The sequence below is a fragment of the Acomys minous genome (genome assembly GCF_964271855.1).
Source record: "Acomys minous genome assembly, chromosome: 4".
NCBI classification, from domain to species: Eukaryota; Metazoa; Chordata; class Mammalia; order Rodentia; family Muridae; genus Acomys; species Acomys minous.
The window spans coordinates 127,897,745-127,924,983 of record NC_140486.1 but is presented as its reverse complement, the minus strand read 5'-3'; the positions used below and the strand labels follow the sequence as shown (position 1 = coordinate 127,924,983).

Sequence of the window (27,239 nt, the reverse complement as noted above, 5' to 3'; positions counted from 1 at the left end):
CAGTATAGCCTTTCCCAGTAAGCAAACCAAAGACAAAGAATCCCCTTTGGTGACTTATTAGCAGTCCTGTGTTTACAGGAGCGTGAGCCCCTTTGCTCAGCTCACTGTTGATGCCACCGAGTGATTAAGGGAGTGAGAGAAGGATGTGTTTCAGAAGAGCATAGATCTGGCGAGAGTCAGAAGAAACTAGCCCAGGAGGAAAACGATCCAGTCTTCTGCTGTGCCAATTACAGACCTGAAACTGTGCCTGCTCGCTTTTACCCGCTGCCGTGTAGCTGACAATATTTGATCGCGTTATTTATATTAGCTCACTGAATCCTCACACTGTGAAATGCTGGCCCATTGTACAGTAGGGGAAATCAAGGCACTAATCAACTCCTTCAAGGTCTCACAAGCAGAAAGTGACAGGACCGGGGTCACCCCAGGATTCTGTCCCAGGACTTTGGGACCTTGAGCTCTGTGGTGCACGGCACAGAATCAGGATAAGGAAGTCACTGAACGCTGCCTGGGGATCCAGATGTGGGAGCTGATGAGTGTGACTCACACCTCTCCCTGGTTCCCTTTAATTAGCCCCTGTTCCTGTGCCCCGTCAGTTCTCCAGGCTTTGCTGGTCTCTAAGCACACCGCCTGCTTTCGGTACTCTGAATTCTATTAGGCAACTCCTACTAGAGAGTTGCTTTTATTCACATGAAAGAGGAGAGTCTTTATAGGAGGAACTGTTGTAGGAAATAGCTTGGGTCCAGATCATGGGCTGGGGGTGGGGGGTGCTCATCAGACCCTGAGGTCTGGTTATGCCAACATAATTGACGTCTAGATCCCCTGATGGAGTGAGTCATAACGTGATGACATTATGGGGAAACGGGACCCCCGTTAGCGTAAGTCAGTCACTGGAAGCATTGCCTGAAGAGCTTTTTTATTGCCCTGGTACTCTTCTGGCTGCCTCTGGCTGCTCTCTCCACCACACTCTCCCTCACTGGGATGAACTGAGGCCTCTGAAGCGTTGGAGCTTGCTCCCTGAGCTGCTCTCTCAGGTCTGGTCTCAGCACTGAAGGTCTGACTGCTGCAGGGAATGAACAGGGTCTTGCTCCAGGAACTGGTGTGTATGATTGCACTTGATCTTCCCAACAGTGCTGTGAAAGGAGAAGTGTGACCCTCTCCTTACTGAAGCTCAGCAGAGTCAAAATGTCCACCATTGAGGTCAGGGGTCACAGTTCAAGTGAGGGTATCTGGGATTCTAAGGACTCCAGTGTTTTCATGCAACACAAAATAAGAGCATGAGAGAGGTTTGGAATAGCCAGGAGAAAAGCATGCATGCTAGGATAGAGATTTAAACAGCATTAATAATGCTAACATTTGAATCATCTCAAACTTACCTGGCTAAGACCTCCAGGAATGCTAAGTCCTTAAAGTGTCGGCCATCTCCCTTTCATGGCTACTAACTGGTAGCCATAGATCCCATTGGGTTTCCAAAATTTTATATATGAACAGTGGAGTTCTCTGAACCCCCTTATCCTTCAACAGTAATACCCAGGTCCTTGGCCTGGAAAGACCCAGCTGGTGGCCTTCATAACAGGAACTGTCCATGAGAGCTCAGCATGTCCTCGCTTCTTTATTCTGGATGATTCTAGTGTATGCTAGAAATGTCTTGTAGCCATTTCCTTATTAGCATTTGCTATTCCTTAGCTTCACTATCACCCCAGAGAACAGTTGAGTTTCCCTCAATGGGTAGTTGTGATATACTCATCTCGGTGCGCACCGCCAGACTTGGAGTAGATGGGATCTTTAAAAAAAAAAAAATCTGGTGATACAGATTATGTATTTGTTCCCAGTGGTCAACGCTGATTCTGTGGTTCACTGCCTCATCTGGCCACAGCTACAGTCAAGGGCAGAAAGACAATGAACACATAATGCTTGGCTCTTGGTCTCCAGCTCCACAGAGCCCAAGACCCCACCCAGGGAGTGGTGGCACCCACTCTAACCTGGGCCTCCCACGCCAATAAATACCATCACATGCTCACAAGCCAACCTAATCATGACAGTCACCCTTTGAGGCTCTTTCCCCAGGTGACTCTAATTTGTTTCACGTGACCACTAGAACCAACCAACCACGCCCACAATAACAGAGGTGGATGTGCTTTGCACCGGTGAAGTACCCCCCTGCTCTCTCTGCAGGCTGGCTCCCCCTAGAGGCTAGCCCATGTATACTTAGGTCACCATATCGCTGGGTACCACATCCATGGAGTCAACCAACCTCAGATTGAGAATCTTTTGGGGAAAACAAAAACTTGTTTCTGTGCTAAATCAGAGCCTATTTCCTGTCCTTATCCCCTACGACACAGGAGAGCAGCTGTCTACCTCACGATCCCATTGTACCCCACAGAGGTAAAGTATTCAGGAGAGTTCGCCTAGGTTACATGCAAAGAGTATGACATTTTGTAGAAAAAACATGAACATCCATCCATTTGGGTATTTATAGAGTTCTGAGACAGATCCCCACCATATACCAAGAAACCGTTGTATCTTCCTGAAAGGTAGGTTCCATTCTCAGTGTCCACTTGACACTAAAAGAGAAAATACTTGATAACCTTTTTAAAATTCTTGGACATGTCTGGCTAATGGACATTGATAATGTATATCTCCTTTAGTAATGATATCTCCATTAGCAAGCTGGACTCCCTGTTACTGCCGGGACGTCACCAGGGAAAGGAAGTGAGCCCATGGCAGGAGGGTCTGGGAACCGTGAGTGCCCTTGCCATCCTTGGAGGTGCCGTTTCCATGGAGATCAGGGTTAGAGAGTGGAGGAAGGGCAGCCTGACTTGCTCGTATCTTCTCTGAGTTGTGTGGACTGCATACAGCATAGTGTTTGCTTTCTCACACCATTGCACAGCTGTCGCCACCATTGTCTTCAGAGCTCTTCATCTTGTGAATGTGGACCCTGGATAGCGCTCCTGTTCCTCCCTCAGCCCAGCCCCAAAGAACGTCCGTTCTGTTCTTTGTGTAGCTTCCCGCCATTGAGCCTGGTCACCTGAGCCCCACTGTATTTGTCCTTTATTCTTTTGTATATTGTGCATTTCACATAGAACAATATCTTCAAAATGGACTCCTTAGCCTATTGTTGTAAAGCAAAAGTCCATGAAACCACTGATCAACCAAATACGGACCTGGACAGCAGCCAGCACCCTGGAAGACCCTCTTGGCATGCTTCCTTCTTGCTCACCGATCTAGATGAAGTGTTGAGTGCAGTGAGCCTCAGGGGATGGGGTCAGTGGCTTGGTGATGGTCTCAGTCTCCGAATAGTGGCAGTGGAGTTGGCCTTTCCATGCCACCTCACTGCTCAGTGACCACAGAGCTTCCTTTGGGGGAGCCAGCTCTGCTTCGTTCCCAATACTGGGTTTCAGTGAGCGCCTCTGTAGAACAGGACTCCTTGGCCAAAGCTTAGTCTCAGGGTGGTGTGGGGAGGGATGATGAATTTTTTAATAGTTTTTGCATTTTGTGTATTCAAAAATATTTTGGTGTTGCACATTGCATCTTAGGCACAGAGCTAGTGATGGGGCTTAGGGCCATGGAACCTCCAAAGTTTTCCTTCTTAATATACAGATTTTCAGGGAAGTAACCAAAATAATCGAGAGCATTAGTAAAGAATATTTTCCATTCAGGAAATAATCTAAATATACGAATCCATATAGTTATGCTGCTTTCTGATTGTCACCCGCTTAGTGATGTTTGTCTTGAAACAGCCCAGTTCCCAGCAACTTTTGCCAGTTCCATCTCCAGAAGAGCCCAAGGCTAAGTGGTCACAACATTGCTCATCCTTGCCACTGCTCTCAGGCCCAGAGGAAAAGCCAGGAACCTGTAGGCAGTGAGTGAGGCCTCTGTGCTGGCTCCTCTCCCATCTCCATAACAACCAGCTAACATCATCTGCAAAGAGAGAACCTCAGCTGAGAAAATGTCCCACCAGATTGGCCTGTGCTGCATTTTTTTTTTTTTTTGATTGATGATTGATGTAGAAAAACCTAGGTCATTGTGGATAGCGCCCCCTCTTGGCCTGGTGGTCCTGCGAAACAAGCTGAGCAAGCCAGTAAGCAGCATTCCTCCATGGCCTCTGCTTTAGGGCCTGCCTCCAGCTTCCTCCTGCCTTGAGTTCTCACCATGACTTCCTTCAGTGAAGGGGTGAAGACTGAAGGTTGTAGGCTGAAATGAACTCCCCCTTCCCTGAGTAGCTTATGGCCATAATCCATATCATAGCAGTGAACACCTTATGTAAGCCAGAATCTTTCAAGGTGAACATTACAAGCAGCCTTCAGCCTCTGAGGTCTTGTATGTGACTTAGTGAACTTGTTCAAACTTCCAGCCCAAGATATAACTCTCATGGGTTCAGCAACTGAGTTAAAATCATGAGTCATCATATTTTACAATACTTTGTTTCAGTGTTCAAAAAAGTAGAAAGAGTCATTATTTTAAAAAAATAAAATAATTTTTAAAATGCAGATCTATAGCTTCCAACCTTAATCACAATATAGTAAGTTTAGGAATGCAATATTTATTATCTTGTGTTAGTGGACTTTCCATTACTTTGGCAAAATACTTGAGATAAGCAAACTTTAATAAAGGAAATGTTCACCTGGGCTCACATTCTCAGAGTTCCAGCTTGTTTTTAGTGTGCTTTATTGCTTTGCCCATGTGGTAAGGCAAATCACCTTGGTAAGAAATGCATGGGGGAGCATGCTTCCCACTTGGAAGCTTCAAAGGATGCCGAATTCCGAATGCAGCAGTCTTTAAAGCAGATCCCTGTGTAGGGAGGTTGCCTGTGTGCAGCCCAGGAGTGCTGAAGCTGAGGGCGGCCTCGGGGCGGCCTTCATTAACGGCTTTTCCTGTCTTCTCTTGCAGACGATCACTCTCGGGTCCGGCTGCAGATGCTGGAAGGGGACCACAATTCCGACTACATCAACGGCAACTACATCGATGTATGTACCTTAAAACTGCCAATAAACCCAGACATTCTAACACACACACACACTGCACACCAGATCTGCTGAACAGTTGGTAGGCGTGTGCCAGTGGCCATCCACAAGCAAGCAAGCAAGCGTCAGTGTTCCCCACAGTCCACAGAATGTGGGGACTTCATCTTAAGTCAGCCTAGTTGGAGGGGTGGGGGGAAATAAACATTTCATTTCCTTTCTATACCCTGTTTGCCTACCCATGCTTATGTGGACCAAGAAAAATGTTTTACTTTTTTGTCAACAACTTAAAAAGATGTTTGCATATTAATGGGACAAAAACCTCTAATTGCTAACGTGGAGATTTGCCGGCTCTTGTCATCGGCTGTACTTTTAAGTTGCCTTCAAAGTCATCTGCAGCTGTACACCAGGAGGACTTCCAAGGCAAGCAAGGCGTGTCATTAAAAATGCAAGCTGTTTAATTATTGAAGATGGCTGCCTTGTTCATTCCTGCGCTGTGTTAACTTAATATCTTACATTAGGATAAATTCTTTAAGAGACAGCTTGTTTTCAGCTGAAAGAACGAATGAAGTCGGAAGTAGAAAATCCAGGGTACTGTGCAGTGCCCCGCCAGGCTCACGCCTCCACGAACAGGTTCAGCGTCCGTGTCATTCTCATGTGCTATTCTGGGCCAGGTTTTCAGTCCACTAGCACTTCTGGGGACCAATATTACCCATATGCGTGTTAAGCATATTTCATACCCAGATCCAAAAACCTCCAAAATCTAAACTTTTCCAATGCTGACACAATGCCACAGGACTGGAAACTCCACCTCATGTGAGAAGCTGCAGTCAAAGCCCAGTGAACAGCCTAACGTCAGCCATGCAAAGGGCTCTCCTTGCACCTTCATCCATAACCCACCAACTTTGTGTCCTGGAGAGTTAAATTACTATACAGGCCGCCTTCAGGCTGTGTGTTTAAGGTGTACATGAAACACCAATGAGTCGTGTGTTTAGATTCCATTCCCAAAGTCTCTCAATATATCCTCCCTCACATCCATCATTAATCAAGAAAACGCCCTGAGACTTGCCTACAAGCCCAACTTTAGAAGCATTTTTTTCCCCGTTGAGATTCCACTTCTCAGATATGTCTAGGTTTGATTCAAGTTGACAAACCAACCAGCCCAGGATTTTAAGGGGGTGCTCAGCTGATGTGTGACACAGATGAGGACTGAAAAATGACCAAGGTGGTTAGTAACATGGGCCATCTTGGGACAGCATGTGTTCTCCCTGCCTCCTGGACACCTCCTAAGGTGTTAGATTTTCAGAATAAGGAAGTCGATGTACTTTCCCTAACTCTCCGCAGTGCATAATTCTAAAGTACATAATTCTGTGTGCTATTGGTCACAATTGTGTCTTCTGAGATGGGAGGCGAGTCAGTCGTGTAACAGAGTTGCCGCCTTTCTTACTCATTGCTGTTGACTCAAGAGCAAAAATAATCTGACAGCCAGTCATTTGTGTCTGAGAAATGTGTATTTTCTCTCTAAATTTATTTTTTTTCTGTTTCCCAGTTATCTTTGGGAGGCATATTAGGGTAATCTCCAGGGACAAAAATGCATTAAGGCCCACAATGATGCAGTATATTGCTGGATGTAATTTTCTCTGAATTGACTTTTATCTTTCCCAGATACTTCTCCTATAACATCTTTGCCTCCTGCTTTCTTTGGCCCCAGTTTAATATTTCCTGCTTCCTATACAGTCATGATTAAAAGAAGGGGGTCTTATATAATCCCTTATGAGCAGAGTTTGAGGGGTTCTGAGTGTCGCTATTGATGAAACTGTCTATATTGATATAACAGAATATGTGTTAAGTCCTTGGCATGTTGCCAGAGACATCCCAAATACAAACAAGATTCTATTGCACATTTCCAACCACTCATACCTTAATCAGAGGCTTGGCCATTTTAGCGCAGAGAATCCATAAATTGATAGCATCTACTGCTCACCTGTCATCTCACAGCCAGTGTATAAATGAGGTCCCTTGTAGTTCCTGAACACCATCCAAAAGACTGTATTTGATGCACCTTCACTTTCTAAGACAAACTCGATGATCCTGTGTCCAGGAATTGGGCCCTTGGGTGATGCAGAGGATGGCGTTTGGATGCACAGTCATTTCCACAGACTCAGCATGTGACGTCTGTGCTACCCGCTGAGCTTACATTTATCAACTATTCTTTCTCATTTGTTTTTAGGGCTATCATCGACCCAATCATTATATCGCAACCCAAGGTAAGATTATTTCAGATCTCATACCTGCATTTCATTGCTTGCTGGTCTCAATCACGTCGTGAAAATATTTTACATGCAATGTGACCTTGTTTTCCCAGCAGAGGTTTTGGTGTGGAGTCACTTATTCAGAACTTCATTTTGAGATAATTAAAGAGATGGGTTCCCCCATGCTTTCATGGATGGGATAAACATCATATAACTAAATCTCTTTGGAATTTTCAAGATTCCTAAGACTCTATACGCTGTCCTTTCTAGTTCTTTTCTATTGAATGACACCTCAGTGCCCAGTGGCTTCCTCTGCAGCCTTCAGACTACCAGCCGTTAGAGAGCAGAAGCACCTAGGGGTAGCTAAGAACCAGCAAGAGGAGGCCTGACCTTCATGAAGAAGGGTGCGCCCAGGGCACTGTGGCCAATTTCAAAGGCCATGCCTCAGTGCAGAGTGGGCTGCACAGCTGCCTCCACACTGGTAGCATGTATGTCTCTGCTGGTGGGGAAGACACCTTGAGACCAGGATGCTGAGCTACCCAGCCAGATTCTCCTTTCTAATGTGTGTCACAAGCATCCCGTAATAGTGGCCTCAGATGGCCAGAAGTAAAGAAAGCTAACTGTCTAGTCACTGGGGTGAGCAACTGGAGTATACTCATGGACCAACCACTCTCATTTTAAAAAGCCACACATACTGCTTCATTTTAAGAAGCCAGTGAAACAGGCAGCTAGGACTAATGATAGATGCACGCCTTAAATCCCTCGTTACTTCATGTTCTGCCAGGGTTTGGCATTGAATAATTATTTTCTTTTTAGTTTATGCAAAGCCATCAAACTGCATGCCCAGCCTCATGCCCTTACAACTTGTTTTATTCCCAAGAGGTTAGAATATAGATCTTCACCATGTCCTACACAGGACATGGCATGAGCGTGTGCACTGAGTCCTCTCCCCCCTCGTGACTGCCCAGACCCTTCAGTATTGATTTTCCCCACCAGTGTCTGTCAAACTTTGACTTTAATGATAATGGTAGCTTTTCCAAAGACTGAAAGCACTGAATTCAAACTAGACCTTTCAGTTTTTCGGTATGTTATTCCTGCCTGCCCTGTTGATTTCGTTTCTGCCCAGAAGTCAACAGATGGATGGTCCAGTATGAACACTGATGCATCTGAACGATACAGTCACACGGTTGTAACGTGAAAGACTGATGCCTCAGCAAGTCGGAGGACCATAGGACAGGAAGTAGTTAGGACAGGAAGTAGTTAGGACAGGAAGTAGTTAGGATAGGAAGTAGCATCTGTGCCTGCCTGCCTAGAGCAGAATGTAGAAGGGATTTCAAACACCTGGCTCACGGCAAGGGGCAGGGGAGTTAGCCAGTAGCTAGGGTAGCTCAGAACCGATCACATTTCACTATTATAGTGCAGCTCATGGAGTGGGCAGCAGGCGGGATGGAGCACATTAAGAGCATCCCTCACCATGCTTGGGAAAGCACCTGCTGGCCCCCGGATGGGCAGCCCAAGGAGCCTCCACAGAAGAGATTTTACTGTTTAGCTGCATTTTTAAAACTTACTTTAGGAGAATCCGAAAGAAAGACTGTGTGAGGAAGCCTCAAACTGTGCATGGGTTTCTGGTATATGAGGGTGGGTTGTGAACACTGTCCTGCCTTCTGCCTTCTCATCGCCCTCTTCTTCTCCTTCTCCATCTTTTTCTCCTTCTTCTTCTCCCTCCCCCCTCATTGTTTTTATTTTCATTGTTAAATCTATATGTGTGTCTTTTTTTTTAAACGTGGTTCTTTTTTAATTGCCACATAATCGTGTACACTTACAGGCTGGAGCATGACATTTTAATTACATGTTTGTAATGTGTGACGAGCAGGTCAGGATATTTTCCATTTGCGGTGGGAGCATTTTAAACCCTTACCAGCCAGGTCAGTTGTTGTCACCGTGTCATTCTGCATGTGGAAGCTCTTCTCTCAGAGTTGACACTGAAGCTCGGTGGCAGGGCACTTGCCTGGGTGTACAGGGGCCTGAGCGTCGCCCCCACGCCAACAGTTGGCCTTCCTGTCCAGCTGCGCACTGTACCTCCTCGCTCCAAACTCACCCTTTGTGGGTGCACTCAAGGCCTCCCTGTAGGAAGGGGTCTTGACACCCCCAGGCCTGCGCTCCATGCTCACCCTTCAAAGCCCCAGAGTTAAGTGAGTGTGGGATCCAGCGCCTCCCTGCAAGCTAATGCTTCTCACTATAACACTACTTAGAAAGCAAGTTTCCTACGATATAATCTCATAATTAATGTCTCTTAACGAAAATTGCCTTAAGCACCAACAGTTTTACCATTATAAGTTTAAGAAACTATTATTAAAATGAAGTGAAATGAACTTCAAGATGAAAGGCTCTAGAGTTCTAATCGTTCATATTATGCGCCATGGTCATTTAGGGTCTGGGCTTTTGTTGTCGGTTTGGTTTTGGGGGGGGGTTCTCTTGCTTTTGTGATACTGTTTTACATTTGTTTCCCCAATGTTTATGACTGCCAATTTTCCTAAAATTTAAGTATTTATATTACAAGAAGACATAATGATAAGAAAGCAGATGAAGAGGTCCCAAGATTGGCATTTATTTCTTTAAAATAAGCTGCTTTGGAGATGCACACCGTAGTCAAAAGGTCTGGATTCAATCATGTGCTGTCACAGAAGTTGTCTGAGCCTCCTGAACTTATCCAGGTGGAAATAGTGTTTGGCAACTGGCCGTCAGCATAGTGTCCTCTATGCAGTCACGTTATGCAGTCATGTTCCGCACTCCTGTACCTACCTCAGCAGTTTGCTACCATGAGTATTCGGGGGAGGGGGGGGGTAATAAGTAATGTCCACAGATTATAGATGACGACGCCAAGCCCAGGAAACAGAACAGGCCCTGAACACCTGGCCCTCACACGGTGAGGGTTAAATTCATCCATGCAAATGGCATGTATCTTAGAGCCACTGGTTACTCCTAAGAGAGCACTGCTTTCTGGTTTGGAAATGGGATGTCCTGGCATCTAAACACTAACAGACACCACACAGACATGAAATCACTGTCCTCGACAGTGTACCAAATCCACAAAAGTATGCTTCATTAACTGGGCAATAAAAATGTAGCCATCGTTAGTAAAGTCTTAGAGACCTGAAGTTCACTTCCTCCCATGTGGAGAGACCTGAACTCAGGACGTTTTTTAGGAAGCCTTGGCACAGTCCTCAGGGACCATTGCCTTAGGACAGACACTGTGTCTGATGTGCTTGGCCTTCTCTCCTCCCCCTCTGCCTGCGCCTCAGAGGCTTTGATGCTGGCCGTCCCCTTGGATGACGTCAAGCCAGGCCCGCAGAGAGCACACAGGCAGATCTAGAAAAGTAACAGGGGGTAGGAATACCTGTGTCTGTCAGGCAGCTCTGGGAACTGCCTGGCAGGAACACGCGATGCCTGCAGCCCAGATCAAGAGGAAAGGTGGGGGCCAAAGGTTCTCGGAACCAGGATAATAGGAGTGGCTAGGTTTATTCACTGAGTCAGTAATTAGTACCCATCACCTAGTCAATGGCCCCCACGCCATGCAGTCGCTAAGTAGAAATACAAGAATGAGTGAGCGCACAGGCACACAGAGGAATGCACCCGAAGCCACCCTCCAATGACGATTCAGCCAGGTGGAAAGAAGTCACCCTGGTCCCACAAGGCCTCTGCCTGGGCAGTACATAACTGTCATATCTCCGGTGTCCGTCCCTTTCCTCAGGTAAAGGAAAGAAATAGCCCATCATTGACTGAGTACTGCACATGCATGCCCTCTCCACCCCACCCCACCCCACCTCCACCCCCGCAGTGTGTCATATTGAATTAGTTTCGATTGTCATCCTTTCTCCATAATTTAAAGGGAGAAACCTGGAGATTTGGGGCTCCAGAGAGATGCATCTGGTGGCAGACATCAGTGTGAACGCAATAGAAATTCAAGTGAAAGGTTCTGGAGGGCCCAGACATCTCAGAGCCTCAGCCACGCCCACAGCATAGGAAACCCCTCGAGTGAAGCTGGCTTTCTTGTGCATTTCTTGCATGCGCTCTCTGTGCTCCAGGAAGATGACTTGGTTTATACATTTCCAGCTCAGAACCCACCCCAGCCCCTCTGCAGTAGACAACACAGAGCTGCAAGGAGCTCTCCCTCCTGTCCGTGGCAGCCAACTCTTGAAGTAGAGAGTTCTCAGGCCTCCAGTCCCCATGGCGCACAGTCTGTAAGAAGCATTTGTTCCCACATCCCAGCCTCCAAATGGAGATGACCACTTGAAATTATTTCCCAATAGAATTGAAAGGACTGTTTTATTTCGTCAGAACATCAGCCTTTAGCACACAGCTTTTGTTCCTTTGTCCCCCCACCACCGCTCCCTACCCCATCCACCCCACCCCCCACCCCTCACCCCCCACCCCCCCCACCCCCCACCCCCCCCACCCCCCACCCCCCACCCCCCCCACCCCCGTGTGCTCCGTCTTCAGCCCTGATGTCTCTGTAACCGTTGCTCTTGTTTTTCTGGCTGAGTGGTTCCTGTGTTGTCAGCCAGTTTCAGGTCTTGTCATGGGTTCATTTGCTATGTCCTGTTTGAGACTTGTTTAAACCATGACCTAGTGAAGTGGGGCGCTCTTCAACTCCCAACACTGAAGAAGAAAAGTTGGTGTGATTTCTGCACAAACAGTGGTGACCAAACAAAGGATTCCAGCCCCATCAGAGGGAGGCGTGCTGGGCTGTAAACTTGTCTGTGACTTCCTTAGAATGAACAGTTGCAGTGATGGTTTACCCAGAAGATTCCTTTTAACACTCTTACCTTATGCCCAATGTTATTGGCCTAATTGACCAATGGTCTGATTCATTGGCATCTCTCAGGCCGAGAACAGTTACAGATACATTAGACTAAAGAAGAAGGCAGTAAATAGAGGGATGACGTCCCAGGCAACTATGTTCTTACAGAAATAATGGAGTTTACTTCATACAGGACAATGTAAAGACAGTTGATAATCATGCCAAAATGTTCTTTATTTATTTTTAATTTTTAATTTTCTTTGTACTTTATTTTGATGTTTATGGAATGCAGTGTTTTGATCTACATATCCATTGTAGAGCAAGCCTACCAAGGTAATAATCAGTCTGCCCATCATCCCAGATGTTCTTTTGTGGGAAAGACATTAAAGATCTTATCCTATAGCTAATTGGAACGCACAATCCATGTTCATTACAGCATCACTCATAATGGCCAAGAAAAGAAATCAATGAATGAATGGGTTTTTTAAATAGTGTGTGCGTGCATGCGTATGAGTGTGTGCGTGTGTGTGTGTGTGTGTGTGTGTGTGTGTGTGTGTGTGTGTTTATATAATGTATGGAGTCAGCCAGGCACATGGAGATGAGTATTACATAACCTCTCTTACACACTGAATCCAAAACCATCACACCAAAGACTTTTTAAATCTTTAAGAGGAACTTAGCTGTATACCTCATTTAATGTTAAAAAACAAATGTACAGCATTTTAGACTTGGAAAAAACATTTAATCTCCCAGCCTAGCCTCATTGGTTTTTAGGGACTTTTAGTAGAAAGAGTTGGAACTTGAGAAAGCAATGTATTTAAGTGACCTTTGTCCCTACACGTGGACCTGAGTCATGTGTGCAGAAGTAGCTACCAACTGTGTGAACTAACGTCTGTAATGCAGAAGGATGTGTGCAGTGCTCAGCTGAGAAAAAAGTCAGTGCCGTACGGCAGACTCGCCCTCCTAAGGGATGGACCTTTTCGGAGAATAAATACATAAATACTTGAGGTCGCCTCTCTTTTCCCAGGTCAGCCCTTTGAAACGGAAGAGTTACAATGTAACTGTCATGTATGCTCCGTCATGCCAGCTTTCTCAGGCCTCAGGACAACAGGCCCGTGCAGAGCTAAGCCATTCCTGTAAAAAGCCAGGCCATCCGAGGCTCAATGACCAACTTGGTGCCTCTACCAAAGACTGGGCTCAGCACAGGGCCACAAAGTCACCAGTGACCTTGGCATGGCCTCGTGGAGTTTACCTTCAGATTGTAGTAGCATAGTGACTACTTTGGGGTTTGTTGCACAACCCTGTACTTGCTTAGTTGGTCTGCCTCATTTGTGAATTTAAAAAAAAAAAAGGAGTGCCACTTCAGTTCCCTCCATCTCCTGTCTTCTGTCTAAAATTCCCTGCTGGAAATTTCCTTATGCTGGGCTCTGCGCTGCCACAGAGCACTTCAGAGTGCCTGCCCTCAGCTATGTCTAGGGAGCCAATTTATGGCTATTTTATTCATTTATTAGGTTGATTCTCCTTTTTTGTTAAATAAAGGAGGGTCCCACTTGTGTACTGAGAAAAGTTTAATTAAAGAGGACAGAGACTACTGACGGCCTCAGCTCCTCTGGCAGCAGCCCCTGAAACGTGCAGATGCAGGTTTCCCCTCCACTGTTCTCTGTCACAGCAGGCAGCCGGGTCCTCTGGGGTGCGAGCCATTCTACTCTAAGAACATCTGTTCTTCTTTTTCTCTCCTCACTTGCTCCCCTCTGAGCAGCCTGCACAAGTACCTGGACTCTGGGACTTCTCTTTAGAGACTGATGACTGCTCCAGGTCCCAGCCAGCGCTAGGCTCTCGGGTTGTGGGACTTAAGCATTCTGACCTTTGCCTCCTCCCAGATAGCCCTGTACATGGCACACAACCTGTGCCAGGGACCAGGGACCAAATGTCGCAGCAGAAGCGATGAGTGGCTCTGCCTTGTGGACGGGTTGCTGCTACCCACAGCCCACCATGCCTTTGATTCTTTCCTGTGCTACAGTGGCTCATCAGGGGTCCTAATCTGCTCCTGCTGCCCAGACACACTTTGCCTGCCTTTATCAAGCCACCATCCACATCAAGTGCTGCAGGAGCCTTTGTGTTCCCAGCCACAGGGGCGCCACTGCCAACCGAGGCTGTGGAGGCATGCCTCTGGAGCAATGCTGAGGGTAGTCCATAGCAAGCACATCCAAACAACGATCCTTGTGGGCAGGGTTCCCAGAAATGCTCAGACATGTGAGCAGCTCTCCATCGCTGGTTTCACTTGTAACCATACTTTGCTTATACAATCAGATCTTTGAATGTTGGCCCTACATCCCTTCTGAACGGCTGCATGCTTTGCGTCAGCAACCTCTCCGAGACACCCTTCATGCAGAGAAGTCTTAAATGAAAGTGGTTACTTACAGTGTCAGCTGTAGAGTTAGTGAGTGTGGCAGCGGCCTCTCACTCAACATTAGCTACCATGCTACCCACCCTTCTGATGCTGCCAGTCCCAAACCCACGTCTCTCAGGGGCAGAGATAATTGAGGCTTTGTCCCCACACGGTGTGTACCCACAGTACCCTCACATGGCAGCATGAAAGTGGCACATCCTGCACCCGTCAGGTCAGTGCTTCCTTCCAGAAAGTTGTCCCAAAGAGAACCACCTGTGTGTCACCCAGAGTCTACACTCCCTTCAAAGTCCAGTGATTGTGACCGTCATCACTGTGAACTGTGGCGTTAAATAGACAATTCACTTCATCACAAACTGGAAGCAGAATTTTTTTTTCAAGGTAAAAAGGTGAAAAATAAGTTTGAAACTTTACCCATGCCCACACCCTCACACACAAGCACACACTCAGTATGCACAAACAAATAAAACCAAGGACATCCTCTATGCACCCCCACATACACCAAAATCATGAGAAGCTTGGACCTCAAAGTTACTGTTTCATTTCCTTGTATAAAGACATTGGGGTTCCAGGTGGGCAAAGGAACTCAATTTATTCTTACATTGTTCTTCGTCTGTTTTATTTGTTTCTCTGGGGCTTAAGATGTAGTTAATAATATTATGGAAATGAACAAACTTTATTCAAGTAAAGATAAATTCAGGGCTGGAGAGATGGCAGGGCCTTGTAGAAATGGCTCAATGGTTAAGGAACTGGGTTCAATTCCTAGCACCCACATGGCAGCTCACAACTATCTGTAACTCCAAGATCAGACACCCCCACACCAAAGCACATAAATTAAAATTAAACAAAACGTTACAAAAAGATAAGTGCAAGAAAAACAAAAGCCTGAAAGTGCATAAAGCAAGGAAGAGGAAAGAAATCATAGTGATGGCTAGTTACAATGGATAAACTTTTTTTCTAATACAGGGTTTCTCTGTGTAGCCTTGGCTGTCCTGGACTCACTTTGTGGACCAGGCTGGCCTTGAACTCAGGGATCTGCCTGCTTCTGCCTCCAGAGTGCTAGAATTAAAGGCGTGCGCCACCACTGCCCAGCCAGAGGGATAAACTTATTGAAACTAATGTTAGAGGATAATAGTTTTTAAAGTGAGGAAGTAGAGACTGGAATTAATGTATCTTAGGGAGACCGAGGCCATCAATTGAGTATATCTTTATTAAGAGAAATACAGAGCTGGAGAGATGGCCCAGTGGGTTGAGTGCTGGCCTTGCACGCATGGGAAACTGAATTCTGACCCCAAAACTCACATAGGAAGGCAGGCGAGGAACCATGTGCCTGCAGTCCCTGCCGCGGTGATGCGGGAGGCAGACACCTTAGTAGCCTCTGGGCCAGTGAGGCTGAGAGGCCTTGTCTCAGACAAAAGGTAGAAGGCGCCTGAGGACACCTGAGGACACCTGAGGTTGTCCTCTGACCTCCACATACGTGTCATGCCCACAGGCATCCACAGACCCACACACAAATGTATGTACATACACACATGCCAGAAAGACAGATATGTGCTGTACAGTTTTTCAGACATTTGTATTTTAAAGTGTTTCCTAATTATTTTAATTGAAAAATGAAGGGAACAAAAAATGAGTTATTAGCCTAAATAAGAGTTGAAGAGTTGAAACTGAAGTCATAGACAGAAGTTTCTGAGGATATGTATGCATGTATGCGTGTATGTATGTATGTGTGTATGTATGCATGTACGTGTGTGTGGCTTATAAACTTATAGCTTATTCCTAGTTAAAGCCAACTTAGCCTGTCACTATTGAACCAGTTTCATGTGTTCATGTTACACCCAGAAACAAGTAACCCTTGGAACAAGTAAGAAAAAGCGTGAATCCTTTCCTTTCACATCTCAGCCTGAAAGGAGGGATGTGGGTGAAATGGACACTTCAGTGTGTGGCCAGTGTGCTGTTGAGGGAAATGTTGGGTGGTAGAGAGGAAGGAAACATGGGCCAAGATTCAGGTACGGGAGTAACAGAGCGAGTCCCTGTAGAAGAAGGTACAGCCTTGCCCCTGCTAGTCAGAGTGAGCCGTGTGGTAGGAACACCTCCTGCCTTCCACCAGGAAAGCAGGGCTCAGCCATTATGTGACGACCATGGGAATTTATAAAGTGTGAGCACTGACTAAGTCACAACTCCTGACACTACTTCTAAAAAGGCATCTTTTATTAACACTTTGGTGCCAAGTTGCCCTCTCTTCCACTCACCAGTGAAAATCCCAGGCACTGGTGAACAGACCTAGCCCCGTAATTTTAAACATGAAGGAGGTTTGCTTAGGCTGTGCTTAGAAATCAGTAGTTTGTCCTAAAGCCATGGCCATTTTCAGACTCTGGTTAAATGAAACACACCCCAGTTTCCCCAATCATAGGATAACTGCACATTTGCCTCTCTCGCTTGATAGTGGATTTCTCTTGTTTCTCTGAAACAGTCATTTTCTCACAAAAACCTCCACATTTGGAACATGAGCAAATCATACCTCACGTAACTAGCCTCTCAGTTCTTCTTTTTCTTTTCCGAAGCCAGAACCAAAGATTATTCATAAAATTCTATATTCTGCCATAAGTAGCCTCAGGGGTGAGCAAACACACCTATCAAATAAGTGATGTTAAGGGTTATTAATGCGGAAGCCAGCCATGTTCCGTGTCACCACCGTCACACCAGTCTGCATTTTACCTTTCACATTTGGCTTCTGCAAAACTGAAAAGCTACTAAATATGAAGTTATGAGTCTAAGTGTTATGGCAGTATCGTGCTGGAAAATCACATAAAGTTTTGTAATAAAAACTTACTCCGAAGCCACCGAAGGGACGTCTAATTCTCTGACGGTTGAGTACCTGACTATATAATACCTATTTTAGTTTATTGCAACAGTACCAGTGATGGATCAAAACTCTAGGGCCGCTTCTGTGCATGCAGCAGGAGCTTTATAATTAACGCATAAACGCCAGGCTTGCCTCTCTGCACATGCGTGACACACTTTACATGTTTTCTGTTCTGGTGGAATGAGCCTGCGGCTGGAGGACCCACCGAAGCCTAGCGTGGGCCAGTGTCAGCCACATACCCTGGATTACCCATAGGTACGTCCTCTCAGGGTCCCTCCCTTTCCCTTTGTCCTTGCAGCACCTCTGTGACCCCTGATCCACTCCATCAGCGGCCCAGCCCAGCATTTCAATAGTTGTGCACATACAAGGCCCTGATACTGGACTGTCCCTACGTAGGTGTGTCCACCCATTCAGAGGGTCTTAGTGCCTCACAGTGTGTTTCAAGCTCCACCCCTCTCTATTGTTCTAGATAATACTTTCTATTTTTTAATTATTTGTTTGAGAGAGAGAGAAAGAGAGATGGCCTGCGGAGGCTGGAAGACACGTTTTGGAAGTCTGTTCTCTGATTGTTCAGGCAGGTCTCTCTTGCTGTCATCTCCTGCTTCCTTCTCTAGGCTAGCTGCCTCTCCAGCAAGCTTCTGGCCCGTTCTGCTGTCTCCATGTCCCTATCTCTTCTAGGAGTGCTGGGGTTACAGATGCGCATCACAACATCCGGCCTTTTGCATGGTTCTGAGGCCTGAACTCAGGCTGCCAGGCTCCTCCCGGGCGGCAAGCACTTTTACACACCGAGCCAGTTCCCCGGTTACTAACCTTGTCTCACGTATGTGAGTTTATCAATTGTAGGCAGGCCATATTATATGTCTCCCCACGTAAGATGAGAACGCATGTAACTAAACTGAGTACTTTTGATATGTATTGAGTCTATCTTAACCATCTTACACAGACTGAAACTAACCAAATCTCTAAATCTGACAGAAAACACATGAAACCCTACCCCTGGATTTAACACGAGAAAACGAGGTGGATTGTAAAACATTCTGCTTCCGTTTAAAAGCTAACCCTTGCAGCCTCTGCCACCTCACCTCACTAGTGCTGAACTCAGGCCTCCCATCGTGAACCAAAACGCTAAGTTTGACCCTCGCAGCAAGGTCTCTGAGAAGGCAGGCCCCCCTGTAGTCCTAGGGTCAATAGTCCAGCGGCATCTTTTTTCACTCCTGCAGTTTTTACTCCTGGGCAATGCCCACAGCCACACTGAGATGAGCAGAGGTCTTGTTTAGTGCAAGCACGACAATTATGCATGCAGGCTTCTCGGAGAGGTGGCTTCCTGCAGGGTGCACACGGACATTAAGCACCCGGGGAAAATACTGGAGAAGCCATTCCTGCTGCCTTTGGAAGGTCTGTCTTCGGGGCTCTGTGCATCTATCACAGTCGGAGATTGTTCCGGAACATGGGCTTGCTGTGAGGGGGCATGTGCCTGGAATCCTGTCTACCTTAGACAATGACTGGCCTCTGGAAAGTGGGGGAGGCACTTGTACTGTTCATCCTTGCCTCCCTGGAACCCCAGACATACTATCTTATCTTCCAAAGCCGGGCTGAGGCTGGGCTGGTGCTGCGGGGGCCACTTCATAGACAGTTCACAGAGGAAAACTATAAAGAAACCACACTGTCCCCGTGAGGGACCGTTGGTGGTTGTGTCAGTGAAGGGCTCTGAGCAGTGGCCCAGGGAAGAATTGACTTCTGGCCTAATAAGGTGAAATAGGTATGAAAGGCGGGCTCCAAGTGCCGTACAAGGAATGGTCCCCGCCCCCCCTCAGGAGGCCTGGCGGGGAGAATGGGTTTGGAATTGTGATCTGTGTCCATTAGGAACTAACAAGCTGGAGACTAGCAGGATTGGGTTTGTTGGTTTTCATGGTGGACGGGGTGGGGAGACCGGAGGGCATACAGAGGGCGGGGGAGGGGGGAATGGGGAGGGGAATAAGCCGCTATATTTTAGGTGTACAGGCTGTTTCCACAAGAGGGAAGTAGGTGACACTGAAGGGGGGAGACAGGAAGTCTTTACTCTGGGAAAACCCAGGGCGACTCTGAAGAGCTAAGGGCTGGCAGAGAACCTCCCCTACCCCCGACCCCTCCCCAGACCCGGCCCACTCCTCTCCGACCCCACCCCAGCCCTCCCTACCCTGAGCCTGCTGATGCTCATGAAGGTGATGTTATTCCATCTCAGTAGGAGGCCAACAAACAAGGTAAAGAAGAAAACTGACCTGATGTAAAACCGCTTTTCAAAGGGCTTTTCTGTGTGGGCAACACAGGTTTTTCCGCTGTCTTCCTCTTGTGACTGACTGTTGGGTACACACCTGCCTACTTGGAGCTTACTATGTCTTCTCTTGGAGGCCCTGGGCCCTCCATGCTACCCTCCAGCCTCTCGAGTCTAGTACTTGACTGGCTGGACCAGGGGGGTTAGTGAGATGGAAGCCAGCTGTTCTAACCCTCACCTGTCTTGGGAAGGAAGACGTAAGAGAGGGAAGGGAAGACAATGTCCCTCAGCTTCACGGCTCACTAGCTGCATGGTCCGGCACGCTTCTCAGAGCTGCTTGTGAGCCGACAGCAAGGACAGGGACAACAGGACTGATTTCATAGGGTGGGAAGATTTAAATGTAATGAGCTAGTACACTTAAAGTACTTCAAACAGTGCCTGAAAAGTAAGACTCCCTCGGAAGATGTTAAGTTTTATTCTGTGTTCACTGGAGCAGTGTTGGTGTTTATACCTTCCTTTTTAAAAGCTCAAATAAGCCACTGTGAGTGTTCAGAGGACCTTGACTTCAGTTAACAGAAAAACACGCTGCATAGAAACTCAGATGTGGAAAGAACATGGCTTAGGTTGCCTACCAGGGTTTGAAAAGGCAATGTGTAATATCCTCACCTCCCGTGAACTAGAGAACTCATCTGACACAAAAGAGCCCATCCTCGGGTGTGTCTCGCTTGGGCTTTTGATTGCATTTCATCTTTCTTCCTGTGTCCTCATTCTTTGTAAGCCTGCGTGGTGGCGAGCGGCCCCTCTGCGCAGTTTCTTCTTCTCAGTGTGTGCCAACCACTGTGAAGGAGATGGAATGCATTACTGGTCTGCTGCTGTTGAAATGTCTAGCCCTTACCTTTCAAATGACATAGTGCCCACGGAGGGATGGCTGCTGAGCCGCACCTTCTGTCCTGTTGTGTGAACATCTGTAAATATTCTGTCTGCCACAGCAATGCAAGTCCCATGCAGAGCTGCCAGTCCCACCTGTTCAGACTCTGAGAGAGGCTTGGGAGAGCCCTTTCTTTCCCTGTGGATCAGAGATATGCAACTTCCTGTGCCCTTGGAGAAATTCCCCACGGCCACTGAGCTATAGGGTAGAGCAGCAGGACCTGCATCAAGTCTCAGAGCCGTGGGAACCTTGTATACCCAGCACACAGTTGTCACCTTGCTGTGTGGCTCATGATGGCCAGCGGTCACTCAGTGCCTGCCCACCAGGGGCTGCTAAAGTCACATGTAGTAGCTATTGGTGACTGGTGTTTGTTTGTTTTTGTTTTATGGTTGTTGTTGTTGTTGTTGGCACGTAGCTCTGGGAAATCACTTATCCAGATGTTGGTTAATAATTTGAATCAGGTTGTCAGGTTGAAAGGGGGAAAAACAAGATTGCAAGTCTTACACTAAAAGCTCTTCTTCTATGTGAAAAGGGATAAGAAAATATGTTTCATCAGCTTATTTTAAAGACCATGCCAGTTAGGCATATCGACATTCAAACCCCAAGTGCCCTTTTACTGGTTCCTGTTTTTTTGACATCTTTCTTGGTTCATAGAGCCTGTCCACAGGGTTAGACCCATCAGTAGACTCAGCCTCACCCAGTGGAAAATGACTGGCAAGTAGGAATTTACTTTGACCACTAGGGTAATGGGCTGAGCTAAGTTGGGGAAACTTGGAACCAAGATTTGCTTGGAAGTCAGGAGGCCTACACAACAGTTCAACGTCAATGCCCCAGAGCGGCACCTGGGAACTGACTGATAACCGCACTGGGTCTGGAATGAGCCCCCAAAATGGTGACCTCCTTTCCAGAACTAGAAGAGGTAAAGACAATGGGTCCTCAAGCTTCTACCGAGGCTAGCAGAAGTGAAAGTTGAGAAGGGGAATCAAAATCAGGACTGACCACTAGTGTTCCTGGTGCACACGCAGCCTCACGCATTCACTCACTTGTCTGGTGGCAGGGGGAGGGGGGGGGGTTGCTGTGTGACAAGTGTCCTGTAAGAGAGCACACCAAGCCCAGATATCAAGTTCCTTCCATAGGCGACTTCAATTAAATAAACCGAGTGTCCATTGCTGAGGAGAGCTAAACAAGAAAGGCACATGGTCACAAATATGCCCAGGAAGCCTCCTGGGGACATAGATAGGAGAGCGGAGGAACCCTTGGCTCATCCACTGTGGTCATGGTCATCAGAACCTTTTCCCCCGCATTTCAGTATATGGCCCAGGCCTGTGCGCCTTAGGAGGCCACCTTCCCACTCCAGGCCTTTCTTCACACTGGGAAGACTGTTTGCACAGACATAGACTCAATGCAGAATTCCCCTACTGACTAAGTAACAAGCTGTTAAGTACACAAAGAGAGCGAGGGGCGTGGTGATTGATGGAAGCTGATGGTCCCTGTCCCTTCGGTAGCCTGCTGTTAAAGTCATCAAAACCTCCAGCCTCTGTGGCAGGAGAATGGCAGAGAGGGCTTGTGTAGCTTCCCAGGAGGTAGCCTGTGTGTCCCCATCCCTGAAGGGGTTAGTCACAGAGACATGGGGCACCTATGGCGGCTGCCTTTGCAGGAGAGACGGGGGTGAGGTGATAGCACGTGTGACAGGGGCAAGGAGATGAAGCTGGACAGTGGCCAGTTGGCCCAGAGGAGCAGGATGACTGAGGGCCGTTGGCGTGCTGCTGTCGCTGCACCTAGACATGTGTGTGGAGGTGGACATTGACAATGACAAGTACAGGTGACTGAGGGAGGCTGTTGGCGTGCGGCTGGACATTGACAATAGCAAAGGCACCTTATTTTCCCTCTGTTGCTTTGTTGTTTATAAAATATTTTAATTCCGAAGGACCTCAAAATTGCCTTGGAAGGCCTTAGTGTAGTCATCTAAAGAAAGCAACAAGCTCACAGTACCCAACTAGTGTGTCACAAATCTCTCCCTGTTTGTGTGTCTCTGTCTGTCCCTGCCTCTGTGTCTCATGTGCACACACACACACACACACACACACACACACACACCTCAAATTCAAACACCTACAAATTCAATACTCTGCTAGAAGGTGGCGGCTCTACATGTGCCCAAGCATTGTGTGATTCTCCATAGAAAATATGCCTTTCCACACATTTCCACACACAAAAAAAGCCTTTGAGCTTTTATTTCTCTCATCTCCTTAAATTTTTTCTTATCTTCTGTGTACTGTCAGTTTTCTAGCCTCGAGTATGCATAAGTATGAGGTAGAGTTTGTGTATGTTTTTAGGCTCTAGTGGGTGGCGCCAGTCTCACGCGTGGACAGGCAGCACTATGTGACTCAGTGAGTTTTTTAAAAAATAAATGAAGAAGATAATTAGGTCATGAAGATGGGAGAGGAACCCTTGGGGACCAAGGAGAACTCAGAAGGGTGGGGATCATAAACATATATTATACGCATGTAAAAAAGAAATAAAGGTTTGAATTAAAAGAGCATTTGAATTTCAGCCTTCTGCACCCGTGACATCAGTGCTGGCATTTTGTCACACATATCCTCCCATGTAGCCCAAGCTACAGGAAAGCGTCCTGAATGTACAGACCTCAAGGGCTGACGGAGCAGGTGCCTGGCTGCATTCTGCCAGGAGCTCCGTGTTCAGGGGGAAGCGCTGCGGCTGCTCCAAACTCCTAACTTCTCTCACTTTAGAAAGTCATGTGGAAAGAGTAAATGGATTAATTTGACTGATGGCACCAAAGAAGAGAAAATATTAGAAACAAGAAAGGCCATCTTTCCTACAGACGCTCAGTTCATGCTCTGCGCCACTTCCCCGGGATAGCTGCCAATTGTTAGCGGCAAGAGTAATGTTAGCCATTTTTTTTAAATTTCACTCTTGAGTATTATGGAGATAAATAACTAAATGATGGAGAAATCACTTTCTTTCACGGTAGTAGCTTAAGAGGAGTAAAGAGAACTCAAATGCAGATAATACTGGGAGACGTGAGAACAATTCATGCATGAATGAAGCATTGGCTACTGCTGTAGGTGAGGTTTTGGGAGTCCTGTGCTACGTGACTATGGTAGAGAGGCACCCAGCAACGAGTGGAGGCTGTGTGTGTGTGTGTGTGTGTGTGTGTGTGTGTGTGTGTGTGTGTGTATGTGTGTGTGTGTGGTGGGGGGAGGAGATTGCTTTGAAGCCCTAGCGTTGATCCGATGGGAAATGAACGATGCCTCTGTTCTGTTGCCGCAGGACCCATGCAGGAGACCATCTATGACTTCTGGAGGATGGTGTGGCACGAGAACACCGCGAGCATCATCATGGTGACCAACCTTGTGGAAGTGGGAAGGGTAAGCTGGCCCATCCTCTGCAAATGCACTTGGGTCCCTTGCTGGGTTCAGTGATGGAGGGAGGAGCCGTGCTCTCCAAGTATTATGTGTACTCCCAAAAAATAACAACTACCAGCTTCTGCGGCTTGCCACACTGCCTTATACCACTTCAGTAAGCATAGCCTGAGTGGCTTTCGCTGTTGCAACAGCAACAGGCATCACTTGAAGACCGCATCCCTTATTAGGGAGGTTGATGCTTATACGCAGCAAGGCAGCCTGGTACTTGTCCTAGAATTGAATTGTTGGAGCAGGAACCTTACAGGAGGAGCGATTCTTAAGATTCTCAGAAGGTATCGGGAGGCGTAAGCAGGGAAGGTGACAGACGTGACAGTTGTCTCAGAAGAGGATCTCAGCAAGTGGGATATATGGAAAATTCTAGAAAAGATGGCAGACTGGATAACTGACCTTCTACAGACATCTCGAAATTCTAGATAAGTTATCCTTATATTTAAAAGTTCATATTCATCATAAAAGTGTGCCAATGCACTTGTTTAAAACATGCAATTTCATATTCAAGAAAATAAAACTACCACAGACCTGAAGTACACCAAGGACTGGAGACTAAAAAGATTGGGCATTGCAGTGTGCCCAAAAGCAGGCAGGAGGCCCCTGTGTTCATCTTGGTGAGCGATAGCTTGATGGTCATGAAGGCTGAGAGAGAACATCTTGGGGCCTTCAGTGTTCATTTAAAAGCCAACCCTATAAGGGTAGATGGTCAGATAAAAGGCAAACTCGGGGAGGAGGTGGGGAATGGGGGGGGGAGGGGGAAAGTCCACCTGCCCTGGGAAATTACAGGGGGATTGCTCCATCTTCACTTAAGATCCCATGAAAAATGAAGCTCTGCTAAACTCACAGGTCAAGATAACACCTAAAGTAAAGTAGACCAGGGTATTCCAGAGAGTCGCCCCTGCATGTCTCCGGTTCCATGGCCATGGGGTCAGTCAACAGAAGGTTCATGCCATCCACCTCCCAAAAAAGGCATCTCTACTCACCACATACAACCTTTCTCGTTATTGTTTCTTAATATAGTGAAACAACTGTTGGCGTAGGGCTTGTACCGTGTTGGGTGTCACAATCCAGCTAGAGATGATGTAACTAGTGTCTATGGGAAGATGTTGCCTCAGTTCCATGTAAACACATTAGCAGTTTACACGAGGAATCCCTGGGGCATCCTAGGAGCAATCCCCGTTGATATTGAGGGAGGAGTGTTTAAACTCACAGGATGCAAGTAAAAGAAGAAGTTCCTGGATGTTCTTAATTAAACAGAAGGGTGAGATATCTCCTTTAAGAAAGTGGACAAGAGTGAAAAGCCAAAGAAAACTAAGAAAAGTAGATAATAAATTTATTAAATTATTGTAATAAAGATCAACAAATACAAACCTAGTTATATGAAATAGACAAATGTTTGGCAACTGATTAGAAATAAAAGGAAGAAAAACCAAGGATCACCATTATTAGAAAAAAGAAATAAATGGCTTTATGATAAGAGAACATACTGAATAATAGTAAATTTGGTAATTTTATAGAAAAATGTATTCTCTAAGATCAGTTCCAAAAGAAAATGAAATTCTGACAAAACAATTTTTTAAAAACTGAAACATCTCCAAAAGTCAGCCATGACTGGAGGGGCTTATTAGTACTCAATATTCAAATTTTATAATATTGAATTTTATAAATTATAAAACACAAATACCCTTTATGTTTTATAAAATGATTCTAAGGAAATATTGCTTTTTATCTTACTTTATGATAATAGGACAACTTTGAAATCCATCCCAGACAAAGACCATAATAGGAGAAGAGAAAATTATAGGTGTCACAAATTGATAGGAAGAGATAAGTGGACCAATACGTCAAAACAGAGAGCCCAGATGTTGACTGCAGGCCTAAGTAGAAAGATACATAATTAGTGAGCTTTTCAGTCAAGCCAGCTGCGACACTTCCTTGCCCATGTGGACCAAAAATAAAAGGATGACTGTCTTCCACATGGAATACCCCAAATAAGTAAAAGCTGAAGACCTACATATCACAAATATAGCTTTAAAACATATGTTAAACAACGCAGGAAAATATTTAAGATTCTGTGTGTTTTCTTTTTTAAGTGTTTCAAAGACAACAAAATCCCAATACTTTAAGGAAACGATTGGAGAAACTTTTGAAAATTTAAGCATATGAAGTTTCTGTACAGCAATATCCAAAGTAATAAGTTGAGGGGAATGTGTATGGGTCCGTTATGTAAAGCACAAAATCTCTCAAACCTGTATTTTCTATACTGAAAGTATAAAACGCATCTCTTTCTTTCAATTTTGTCTCTTCCGGGAGCTGGTGGGAGCTCAAGTGAGCTGGCTTGGCGCCTGGTCCAGCAGGTGCTGGGCACCTGGGCACCCTAGCGGGGACTCTCTTACCATGAGTAAGTGGGATGCAATGGTGTGTGTGCAGCCAGCAGGTCAGGCAGCCATAACAGAATCCCTTGGGCTGGGAGGCATAACCCACAGCTATGTCCTTTCCTGGAGTTCTAGAGGCTGCCAGTAAGATCCAGAACCTGGGGAGGGCTCTCATGTGGCTGCCTGCTCACTAGGACTTCAAGTAGCATGGTGGACGGAGTAAGTGCCCTGGGCCTTTTCTTATAGGGACACTAATCTTACTGGATCAGGGCACTGCTCTTTTTAACCTCATTTATCCTTGACCTTCGTTTCCAGATACAGCCATTGTGGGGAATGGGTGGTCAGGTTTCAGCATTTGAATCTGAGCTTGGAAACTACCCAACCCATGACCACCTGCTTTGGGGAGCTCTGGTATAGACCACATGCATTTCTCCACATCAGAGAGAGAAGTCCCTGTCCATTATGAGGACACACAGTAGATGTTAGGTATTAATTCCAACGTTCTATTTCCACCCCTCGAACCAACAGTGATACATATAATGACCCTGATTTTCTTGGCTATTACAGGGGTGGGAAACAGCAGCAGGATCCACTTTCCTTTAAGGGATGATGCAGCTTTGCCCCCTCTGTCCTCAGTAATGGCTTCCTCGGCAGTGCCAATGAGCAGCTGAGTGTCCTCTATGGCTGAGCAGAGAATTTTCTTGTGTTCCTCCTAAGGAACAGCACGCTCAAGCTTTTGGACTGACGCCAGCAACACTTGCAGGATGCCCACAGCCCATAGCAAGGCCTTCAGAGATGGGCCAGGTTCCACGGGCTTTTACAGTAGCTACACTCCCCACAAGGAATTAGCTGCCTCAGATTTTAAATATTTACATGAGAACTGACTGTCAAGGGTTTCCCGGAATAAGTAATTTTGAAAAAAAATTGATACGTACAACAGCAAGTTCTATTAGATTTTTAGGAA

General features: G+C 46.4%; 1 protein-coding gene across 7 annotated transcripts in view; it reads left to right on the top strand.

The window, feature by feature from the left end:
* PTPRM (protein tyrosine phosphatase receptor type M) overlaps nucleotides 1-27,239 on the top strand; it is a 687,660-nt gene that overhangs the window by 603,779 nt on the left and 56,642 nt on the right. For all 7 annotated transcript variants that reach the window (XM_084778137.1, XM_084778138.1, XM_084778136.1 and 4 more), the window contains 3 exons: nucleotides 4,888-4,964; nucleotides 7,189-7,225; nucleotides 23,755-23,852. In XM_084778137.1, coding sequence (XP_084634263.1) covers nucleotides 4,888-4,964; nucleotides 7,189-7,225; nucleotides 23,755-23,852 — 212 coding nt within the window. The remainder of the gene's footprint in view (nucleotides 1-4,887; nucleotides 4,965-7,188; nucleotides 7,226-23,754; nucleotides 23,853-27,239) is intronic.